Raw genomic sequence first — 11,507 nt, 5'->3', positions numbered from 1 at the left:
GGGAGTGTTGAGCTGAAAAGTAACAGCTGCAGATGTTAGGCACAAAACATCTGCTAGATACAGTTCATGGTGACTCTTGATGACATTAATATGAGCCGGCAGTGGCTCTGTAATATGGTTAACAATGATGAAAGTTTTTAACCAGCTGACTGTTTGTCTTATGAGTAGACACCCCTCTACACACTAAGCATATCGAGATAAAAGACTTTTGTCTCGAGCGCATCACGCACTTTGATGGGCGCGAGCAGATTCCTTCTAGAACATCAGACCGTTGGCTGTTATTTGACGTCTAAAACGTAACTGCAAAAGGTAGGTGAGTATTATTGATTTAAACGCACAGTTAATCTCTTAAATCGAAATATGTAGACCCAAATCAATAACACAACTCCATAATTGATGTTACTGTATAAAAAAACAGCACGAACAAATAATAAGTACCTAAAACCTTCGGTTATAAAAACCGAAATCTGACGTTAGCGGGCACTCCTTTAGCTAAGCTGTCAATTAAACATTAGCAAAGGTGACAAAGAAATCACCATAAACATTTTTTTTTAATTTCTGTGAAATAAACCAATTTTACTGGTTTGTTAAAAGATTACCATTTTTTTCTTTTTCATTTTTTTCAGTTATCGTGACATATGCAAAGACAAGAACATAAAACAGTGATGTAGCCTACAGAAGGCTATATGCCTTTTAACAGATATTCTCAGCATATAAATAACACAATCCAACATACTTCTTAGTTATAAAGGCTCCGTGTAACTCTGCTTACGTTAACTAAGCCATGAACACCTGTGCGACTTGAATTTCACATGTTAGCAGCACTGTAGCAGGTACACTGACCGCTAGCCACACAGTTTATACTCTTAACACCATCTTCATGAACTGCTGAGAAAAAACCTGATCCATCAGTGCTGGACTCCACAGATAACTACATGCCACAAGGAGACTGCTGTTTTATGAACTGCCATACCAGTGTGTCTTCAATGGAGAAGATGACACACCCATCACCTCACCTCCTGCCTGATCTGGAGACCATCATCTTGCTGCCACACTACACACCTCTGAGACCATCAATGATGACTCATACTGGGGAAACTGTATTTCCTGTCAGAGATGCTCAGTGATCCTCAGAGTAGAGAGAGGTATGATTCTTAATCTTTGATAAAAAATGTCAGTGTTTTTAATTCAATTAATTAATTTAAATCCTTCACACTCAAATGATTATCCTTGACTGTTGGGATATGTTGGGATTCCGGAATGTTGGGATATGTTGGGATTCTGGAATGTTGGGATTTGTTGGGATATGTTGGGATATGTTGGGATATGTTGGGATATGTTGGCATTCCGGAATGTTGGGATATGTTGGGATTCCGGAATGTTGGGATATATGGGGTTATGTTGGGATATGTTGGGATTCCGGAATGTTGGGATATGTTGGGATATGTTGGGATTCCGGAATGTTGGGATATGTTGGCATTCCGGAATGTTGGGATATGTTGGGATTCCGGAATGTTGGGATTTGTTGGGATATGTTGGGATTCCGGAAAGAGTGATCTTTGTCCTTTAGATGCAGATGAACTGCTGAGTCTTGTCCCGTGGAGGTGGCTCTTCTATGTTGTGCCATGCGCTTGTGAAGTGGCTGTTTGGTCTCTCCGATGTAGAGGTCTGGGCATTCCTCGTTGCACTGTACAGCGTACACCACATTGTTAAGTTTGTGTTTAGGAGTTTTGTCTTTTGGGTAAACCAGTTTCTGTCTGAGTGTGTTGCTGGGTCTGAAATGCCATGTCATGCTTGGAGAAAACTCTCTTGAGTTTTTCTGATACAGCGGCTACATCGGGGATGACAATGTTGTTGCATCTGTCCTTCTTATCCTCCCTCGCTGGTGTCTGATCTTCTTTTCTGTGCCTCTTTGCTGACTTTAAGAACGCCAGTTAACTTAAGTTAACTTAACTTCACCATCCTCAGCTGAAACAACAACATCTTAAATTCATGTGCTCTTTGTACACTCTTGGCTAATTAACTGTGAAGTTTACATTGCAAGTTATTAACACAGAGAGCATTGAAAAACGTATAAGTCTTACCTGCATGTTCGGGTTTAAATTTTTTCCTCAGTTGCCTCCTTTCATGTTATGAGCTCCTCTATGGCTCCGCGGGATCCGAAACTGCAGCACTTATTCTGTTCCTGGCATGCATGAATCCAGAGTTAACGATATGTGGCGCCTCCTACTGCACGGAGTGTGTGATATCAAGAAAGACGTCTTAAGAGCTTAAATTAATGTGATTGGACTTCTTTAACTTATCAAAACCTCACCTTTTTTCAAGTTTTTAACACTAACATGCGTAAGATGACCGAGGGCCTACACAAACATCAAGATTATTTTTAATTCACAGGCTCAAGGGAAATATATGAAACATCAATATATAAAAAACATCAATATATAAAACAAACGTGTTTTTGTGTTTGTCATATTTGATTAAATGGACATTATGGTGTCTCATAAAACTGTGTGTGTGTGTGTGTGTGTAATTTCAGAATGGCTTCATCAAAGCATCATCGCAGTACCGGTGAGCCGTACACGAGGCTGCCACCCCTAACGCTCAAAGTGATTTGTCTGAAAGAAACCCCTAAAGTCACTGGCTGGCATTTCTGTGATGGAAGTGCAAGGCCCAAAGCTGTCCACAATAATATAAGTGCGGCAGTATGTGATGGGAAAAATGTTTTCAGATTTGTGATATTCAAAAACTTGGCCTCCCAAATTAAAGAGGGTAAAACCTATACCATTAGAAATTTCAAAATGGGCAAATTTGGAAGCACACGATCAATGCTTTCAAGTAAGGACACGGCAGTGTACGTCAGTGCGCCCATCCAGGTCAGTCAGCAGCTGGAGGACGAGGCAATGCTGCTTCTGGGGCCACCCACCACCTTGATCCCACTGACCAACGTCAGCCAATCACAGATGATGCACGTGACAGTGAAGGGATGGGTCACAGCTGTAAGTTTTCCCACATTAATTTGCTACTAACACATTAAGATGTAGCTTAAGGTTTTGACTGTTTCATTTTTACTGTTTACTGTTTATTTTTACTGTTAGTTAAAGCTAAAGCACCAAACAATATGTTTATTTTAGTGCACTTGCAAAACAAAAATCAAATAAATGAAAATCAGAGAATGACAAAAGAAAGAGGATGGTTCTTTTGAGTTTTACAGCTTGTAGAGCCAAATCTGAACTATGTACAAGTTAAAATAGGATACGGTTACCTTCTGCAATACACAGATTTATGTCCATTTTTAAAATAAATGTCCTTCTCTGTCACATTTAGATGGAACCCTTGAAAAAAAGGAGCAGAATCCAGCAGTCCCTTTGCAGATCATCAGACTCAAAGAGGTAAGGAATATATATACAGATAGAGAGGAGGAGAGAGAGAGAGAGAGAGATAGAGAGATAGATAGAGATAGATAGAGACAGAGATAGACAGAGAGAGAGCTTAAAGAATGTTTTAATTTTACAGGATGAGTCAGAGGTGAAGGTGGCACTCTGGGGAGAGGCTGTGCTCACCCCAGTCTGTATTGGATCTCCGGTAGAGATCAGTCACTTAAGAGGCAACAACTCGCAGTCATATGGCTTTGCTCTTCATACATCACCATTTACTGTGGTTAAGGTTGGTAAATTACTTTATGCAGTTTCTTGATGCTCTTAGTACTGGTCTTAAACTGGCCATGAAGTTCTTTTTCTTTTCTTCTTCTTTTATTATCTACAGCCTGGAAGTGGGATCCATGCAATTAAGCCAAGAGGTTACAGAACCATTGGACAAGACCAAGAGGTCCTGGACTCCAATGACATTCCACACATTGTGTCATCTGACGTGTGGCTAAAAGTGTTCCCAGACAGCCCAGAAATCCTCCCTTCAGTGATCCAGCTGAATTATGAAAAGGGCACCGTAATAGATATTCTGATGCCAGAGGAGTAATGCTCTTTATTATTTTCCCAGCATTTTTAGTTAATTATCTAATGTATTTCTTTTTTTAATCTGTTGTTTATCAGTAAGTAATTAGTTAAAGATGAAAATTTAATAAGTTGAAAAAAAATCAGTTAATTAGTTAATTGTTTTGTGGTGGTTTGTTATTCCTGAATGTTTTAATAAATGCTTTGCAAACTTTAAGGGTCTTATTTAATTTAATAACATAATGTATTTACATATACTTCAAAGGATTTGAGGCGGCAGCACTAAATTAGTAAATTCCAACTGAAGAAAATGGAGGAGAACAACAAGGAGAAAGATGAGGAGGAAAAGAACAGTTTTTACTGCGATTGCATTCCTGTTTTGAGCAAAGGTCCTTGTTTTTACTGTTATTAGCAGCATCTTGAGGCTGTATTTGTTTCCAAGTCTTCACTCTTCAGAGTTTTAGTGTTTCAGTGAATTTGCTCTAACAAATGTAACAGTTGCAGGGTTATAATATCCAACAACTGCTCCACTATTTAATCTACTAGAATGAATAGAAACACACACGCACTCATCAGGGTAGATTGTGTCAGTATAACTTTCCAAAGATTTAGGTACACTCTTTTCTGACAGAGAACATGGTCTCTGAAAGAACTTATGCTAGACTAACTTTTTGTGGACTTTATTTCAACTTTCAGGTGGATTACTGACTTCCTGTTTGAGAGGAAGGAATAAAAGCAGACTGCATTGTGCCATGATCGCTACTAAGAAGATGCTGATGACCCCACACATAGACTGTTTGTCACACTGTTCTCTGGCAAGAGGCTGCTGTCCATCACTTCAGCCTTATTTTACAGACTTCCTGCCTGACAAGAAGTCACTGATCTACAAACCCAGCACATTAGAGTAGACGTGAAGATGTTCTGGTTTTTCTTTCAAGAATATAAGATTCTTGAATCTAGACACTTAAAATGAATAATTCCACTCTTCTAGTGATAAAAAGAATATCAATTCAGATGTTTTCTGACTCTAAATTTTCTTTTCTCATTACTTAGGTTTTTCTAATTTACAATTAAAACATTTTCAGCTATTTTCCAACCTCTTCTTCCATGTAAATGTCAGCTTTTAGCAGTTCAGCACTTTTGTTTTCAGGTGAAATTTCCGTATTTTTCATCTCATTCAATTTTTTTTTACTTAAATTCAGCAATTAATTCATTTCAGTGCATACATTCAGATTCAAGCATTCACACTGCAGTTTCTTCAGAAAATGCACTTTCTAGTTGTTATTTACTAGCTAATCTTAAAAGGACTTTTCAGTACAGAAATGAAGCCCAACAATCATGATTTCACAGTCCCGTGGTCTCAGCCTCAGATACTTATCAAATCAAAGCTCATATAGAAAACAAATGAACAAATAAACAAAAGATTTTCTCCTTCATTTCTGTCAAACAAAGCTGTATGAAGCGTTTCCAGCTGTTAGTATCATGGTTGCTTGGCAACCTGGGCAGCACGACGGAGGCTAGACCGTCCCATTTCACAAGCCTCTCACTTCCGGCCTTACCGGTCTTTGAGTACGTGGCCCTTGTGGACCGTTATGGCTGCGTACTTTAAGGCTGCAGACCCTGAATCCGATCGTTAAGTTTGACGTCACTAGCCGTGTCTGGGCCTAAACTCTGCTGCAGGTCCATATATCAAACGATCACTATGGCAATACTGCGAGTTGAAAAACTGTCTAAAGTCTTTCATCTTTAATAAAATGATCAGCGTTCTGCTCTACCAGGTGTAATAATAGAGTTTAACATCCAGGCATCCATGAAAACGGAATTTATGACATTTAACGGAGTTAGAAGTTAGCAGGAAGTTAACTTGCTAGCTTCTATCTAAATACAATATAGCATGTCCTGACTGCGGGGTTTTGGAAACAAATTAAAACGTACAGCTCTGTTATCACTTCCAACATAAATGAAGACAGAAAACTAAACAGCAGTGACGTTTGTAGGGTTACTGAAGTTTGGCTAGCTGGTATATAATGATGTGCTACGTGACCGCTAGCGACACAGCTATGTTAGCATAAAATAAACAAGCTAACTTTTTTCCACTCGATAAACGTTAATGTGTGTTCTCGGTGGTCAGGAACAAATGTAATCGCATGGCAGGATGCTGTAAAACAGGGGAGTCAAACTCAAATACACAGTGGGCCAAAATTCAAAACTGGAACAAAGTCGCGGGCTAACGTTAATATTTAATGACAAAAAAATCTTCCTCCAGATATAAGAATCAATCTTTTCTTATGGACTCAAACAAGTTTTGCTGGAAAACTGAATATGGAAAAAGCAAAGCTTAATACTAAACAATATATATATTAGCTGTATAATACCAGTAGGCCAGCTCTAATAGAAATTTGGTATGGCTTCGCAGGCCAAATGTAATTAGGCTGCGGGCCAAATTTGGCCCGCGGGCCAGAGTTTGACACCTATGCTGTAAAAGGACCAAACTTCAGCCAGGAGAACAACTGAGATAATCCATCCACAATACGAGGTTAGTCATTCATATACTGCTGCATGGGCTGGGCTGTAGTTACATCCTAAGGTTTTAAAAACTGAGCTTAAATAAATGATTAGCGGTAATAAAAGCCGAGGGAGGTCAACAGTGATCACTGACTGTTTTAGGAGCTTTTTGAGATTAAATAGAAGAAAATACAAAACATTAAACATGTTAACAACACAAAAGCCATATTAAACACAGACTACTTTAGGCCCGGAAGTAGGATTCGTCACGTCATCACTTAACGACCAGATTGGGATACAGCCAATGGTCGTGTCCAAATTCATGGGCTGCATCCTCCTGAGGACCCGGCCTTCGCGGTCTACGTGGGCCGGATCCTCAGAAGGTCGGGTAGGCCGGAAGCAAACGGCTGGGAAAATTGGACAGTCTAGCCTTCTGATTAGCGTCACCGCTGTCTCGGTGGAGTTTAATAAATTCGGCCGTCTGCTCCTTGCTATCTAAAATAAAATAACAGGACACTGGCGTAAATTCTCGACCGTCTCACACTTCTGTTTAATCAGTTTTCTGTTTGACGTTTATTCAGCTGTGTGAAAATCCCGGAGGAACCCACCCGGGGGGATTAATAAAGTTTTATTTTATCTAATCTAATCTAATAACTTTAACCTAAGCCAAACCGATTTACTCACGAACAAATAAAACACTGAAAAAAGCCCAACAATAACATTTTTAGGTTGTCTAAGTATCCACAGGTTTCTGTAAGAGCGTACGTAGGCTGCCATGACAGACCACTACTTCCGTTGTCCGGTTTTATACTTCCGGTTACTCAAAGCGAGACCCAGCTTTCAGTCGTTGCTAACAACAAAATTAGTTACTTTGTGCGGTAATAAGTGGCTTTACCTGTTCGAGGATGAGCTCGGGTTCAACGTGTGCTGTCGTCGGCTGCCACAATAATTCAAGAAAACTGAAAAACGCATTAGAAACATTTTGCCTTGAACATGAGCAACTTAGAAAGGCCTGTCCGTGCCCACCGCCCTACGCACTGCACTCTATGCCGCGGAAGGAGGATCGGAAACTAGCGTGGCTGGCAGCTTTAAGACTCAAACACCCTCCAAAGAGAATTTATGTTTGCTCCTTTCATTTTATCGATAAAAAGCCCACAGAGCTACACCCCGATCCGGAGCTTTATCTTGGCTATGACCGACCCCCACCGAAGAAAAGAAGAAAGCTCACTCGGACCACTTTGAGTGTGACAGCTTCTAGTAATACGAACAAAAACACAGAATGTGTACCCGGTAAGTGAAAGTGTAAATGTGGTTTGCCACCGTTTCGCATTTTAATCACGCGATTACTTTTACTAAATAATAGCCTATGGTGAATGGCGTTAGTATCAGCACTAGCTGGTTATTAGCAGCAAAGTCTCAATTTTAACGAAAGTTTACACCCGTGGTTATTAATTAACACCAGCCGCATGCTGCCAAAAGATTAGCTCCAAGGGCTGTAAAAGTCTTAGGTTTGTGTTTATAAAGAACATGTTTTTTCAAGTCGAGAAAACTCAAGTAAAAACGTTAAAAGCAACCTTTGCAAAAATACCAACATTTGTGACTTTTTTTTAGAATGAAAAATAAAATCTAATCACAGTAATTGCATAAAATTGTGAAAAATTTTTAAGGGGACTTAGGAACATTTTATGTTGACATTTATGATTTTGCATTTGTGTGAAAAAATGTAGAATGAGAAATTTCACTCAAAAAATATAATAAGCTAAGTGACACTCTACAGTTTCTCTTATGCTAACAGTTTGACTGTACATCTGATCATATTTTTGTCTTATTCAGACTCCACAGTGTTATGTTCAGTGGAATTAGACCAGGCCAGCATCTCCACACAACCCCCTGAGCCACATCTGCACTCAGTCCACACACAGTGGGAGGATCCTTCGCAACAAGACCATCAATACTGCAACAGGTCTCGCAGAAAAGATGTGCAGGATAAGATGACTCAGTGTGATGAAGTTGCATATTTCATTCGTCAAAATGATGCAGACGCTTTGCTGTACACTGGGATAGCCTTAGAAACATTTAACACACTTGTGTCGACACTGGACGGATATGACAACATTGAATTTACCATGCCTGTCCGAGATCAAGTCCTCATGACACTTATGAAATTAAAGAGTAACCGAGTAATAGGTGACCTAAGCCGCCAGTTTCATATATCACAAAGCATGGCCAGCAAGATCATCTCACACTGGTTAGACAAGCTGGAGGAAGTTCTCCGACCATTAATTCCATGGCTGCCAAAAGAAACCATTCAAGCAACTATGCCTGAAGCCTTCAAGAAGAACTTTCCAAATACTACATGCATTATAGACTGCAGTGAGACACTTTTACAGAAACCCAGAAATCTGGGCTCAAGAGGGGAATCATACAGCCATTATTATTCACACAACACAGTCAAATATTTGGTTGCTGTTGCACCATGTGGACTAATCATGTTTGTGTCTGCGGCATATGGCGGCCGATGTAGTGACAAATTTATCACAATGGACTCTGGAATATTAACATACCTAAAACCTGGTGATGAAGTCATGGCAGATAGAGGTTTTACAATTAACGACTTACTCTTTGAGAGAAAAGTTAGATTAGTAATACCCGCTTTCACAAAAAAACGTAGACAGCTAACTGAGGAACAGGTAACATACACACGTCGGATTGCAAATGTAAGAATCCATGTTGAAAGAGCAATCAGACGCTTGAAAGTCTACAAAATACTTTCACAAATTGTTCCTATAAGCATGGCTCCTAAAGTAGACAAGATACTGAGAATATGTGCTGCTCTAGTGAACTTAAGAGAGGATCTCATTCGTGATACACAATAAATGTGTATGTTATGAACAATTCTGGACTCTGGGATATTAAGATGGTTACTCAGGACATAAAGTTGTGTAGTGTAATGTAATTATTTTAAAGTTAAAATTTGATGTACATATATGTAGAGAGTAAATAATTCCAGGTCTCCCTTTTTTATCTTCTGTTCTAGAAGAAAGGTTATGTGATACAGTACATATGTATGTGTGTGTGTGTGTGTATGTATATATATATATATATATATATATAACAATTGCAATCAATTGAACAATTATTACTTTTTTATTCAACCACAATGTGATAAATTTCTTAAATGGAAAAAAAAGATGTTTTTCTCAAATCTACAATAATTAGTTGTGCATTCTTGACATTTTTTTGTGTTGGAAGATTACAGAAATACTATTCACAGCATTTAATGTTGTCAGTTTGTCATTCATTTCCCACCATATGTTACAACTATGTACATTTTAGTTGTATTGAAATATTTAACAGATTTCATATTGAATGTCTCCTTTCATTCACAAGACAGAGACCAAACTCTGCAGACATGTTGGTGTCTGACTGTCCCATTTATAGTTGTAACATGCATTAAACCTTGCCCATTATCTTCAAGTATCTCTCATTTAACTGAAACCGTCCTGCTGCATACTCCTCTACAAGTCGAGGTAAGAAATATGAGAAGTAAAACCCTCTCAAGCGTTTTACTTGTTCCTTTACAAATGCTTCATCATATTGCACTGTAAATGAAACATGCTCAGTAGGTGTCCAGATCACAAGTGTGGCAGTCTTGAGCCCTGTGCAAAACATTGTAAGTTGCACTCTGCTGCCAGTTTTCTGCAGCTGCAGCTCTCCATCTACCAGTTTGATATCGCTGCATTTCTGGGTAAGCTGCTCCGTGAGTGAAGGATAAGTCGGCACAGGACATTTTATTTCTAGAAGCACATTTGAGTCAATGACCCCGTCAGGACTCGCAGAGAGCCATGGCTCCTGGATGCTGATAACACTACCCATGTGAAGGATGTTCATACCCTGTTCTTTCAGCTGATGACAAGCTCTAACTTCATTTTCTTTACCATAGTTTGTTTCATAATTCCCACGAAAAGAAGGGTACATGTGCTCAGATAAAAATTTGTCATTTTTTGTGGTGGCACGTACTGGAACTTTTTTAGCGGAGCTTGCTGTAAGTCTGATTTTCCTGCAGTTGTGCCACAAATCAGATGCACTTTGCTCTTTTGTTTCTTCTTGTAATTGTTCTGCTTGCTCTTCAGAAACTTGAATGTATGCCTGGTAGAATGCCCTGCATGGATTACAGCTTAGTTTGTAACTGTGTGCTTGGTGTGGCTGAAAAAATTGCTCATCAACTTAACTGTTGCGGTGAGGACCTGCAGATGGCGAGGCATTGTAACACTTTCCAATCAATGTGTTCTTGAGGAGGAAAAGTGGCTTCACTGGTGCTTTGCTAACGCTGTCAATAAAGTCTTGATGTGTAAGGTGATATGGTGTGTTAGGGAGAGTTTGTGTCACTGCAGTCCGGGAGTTCACATCGTACTGCTGCTCTGCCCTGTGATGTCTGAAGTTTATCTGGCTTAGACATTTAGGTTCAAGGTTCTTTGCTGTCCCTGCATTCCACCTGCGCTGCTCGTCTGTACATGCAAGCCTGGTCTTTCCACTGATCACAGAATTCTGCACCTGTAACAAACATTAATAGTTTTTTCTCACTGTCAATACTCAAGATTTAACATAACGAGGAAGTTTACACTAACAAAAACAGTACAGTGTCTGTTTATATCAGTGGTGGACAAAGGGTCAGTGTCCTGCATGTTATAGATATGACCCTGGGTCAATACACCTGAATCATATCCAAAACAGATATAAACACTGGCAAAGTCACCCATATTTTCCATTTCATATTAATAGTCAGTTACTTTTTGATGCAGAAATATACATCCACAGTCTAATTTTTTTCAAAGTAGTGTGTGTGTACAAATATACATATATATAAACAAACGTGTATTATACTACCCTGTGTCACTTCTTATAACTATAGTTTTTCTTGTCCTGTAAATTTGCCCTTAATGTGCAGTCTTTTATTTTTTTTTTAATATTTTATCTTCATGTGATTGTACAGCATACAGCCCACACAAAGTTAAGGAGTGGCTTTCACATGTAAACAGTGCTCCACGTAATACT

At 39.2% G+C, this 11,507-nt stretch overlaps 1 protein-coding gene across 4 annotated transcripts; it reads left to right on the top strand.

The window, feature by feature from the left end:
- Nucleotides 1–4,164, top strand: LOC102796352 (uncharacterized). Of its 4 annotated transcripts, none has more exons than XR_015719932.1 (6): nucleotides 1–309; nucleotides 928–1,145; nucleotides 2,537–2,996; nucleotides 3,325–3,389; nucleotides 3,514–3,663; nucleotides 3,763–4,164. XR_015719932.1 is itself a non-coding variant. In XM_087850399.1 (6 exons), the coding sequence occupies exons 3-6, from the start codon at nucleotides 2,984–2,986 to the stop codon at nucleotides 3,970–3,972; spliced, it is 438 nt and encodes a 145-aa protein (XP_087706525.1). In that variant the 5' UTR covers nucleotides 1–1,145; nucleotides 1,571–1,666; nucleotides 2,537–2,983; the 3' UTR covers nucleotides 3,973–4,164. The 4 variants fall into 4 exon arrangements, 1 of the variants encoding a protein (XP_087706525.1); XR_015719931.1 differs by having other exon boundaries at nucleotides 1–313; XM_087850399.1 differs by adding an exon at nucleotides 1,571–1,666 and having other exon boundaries at nucleotides 1–1,145.
- The last annotated feature ends 7,343 nt before the right edge of the window (nucleotides 4,165–11,507 follow it).

Source organism: Neolamprologus brichardi, chromosome 13 (assembly GCF_056152115.1).
Source record: "Neolamprologus brichardi isolate AB-2024 chromosome 13, ASM5615211v1, whole genome shotgun sequence".
Taxonomy (NCBI): Eukaryota; Metazoa; Chordata; class Actinopteri; order Cichliformes; family Cichlidae; genus Neolamprologus; species Neolamprologus brichardi.
This window is presented reverse-complemented; position numbering and strand designations above follow the sequence as displayed.

Bases quoted from the DNA above. Each gene is read 5' to 3' on its own strand.
- LOC102796352 (XM_087850399.1), top strand. The intron at 3,390-3,513 runs GTAAGGAATATA...TTAATTTTACAG, and splicing joins AGATCATCAGACTCAAAGAG to GATGAGTCAGAGGTGAAGGT. The intron at 3,664-3,762 runs GTTGGTAAATTA...TATTATCTACAG, and splicing joins CACCATTTACTGTGGTTAAG to CCTGGAAGTGGGATCCATGC.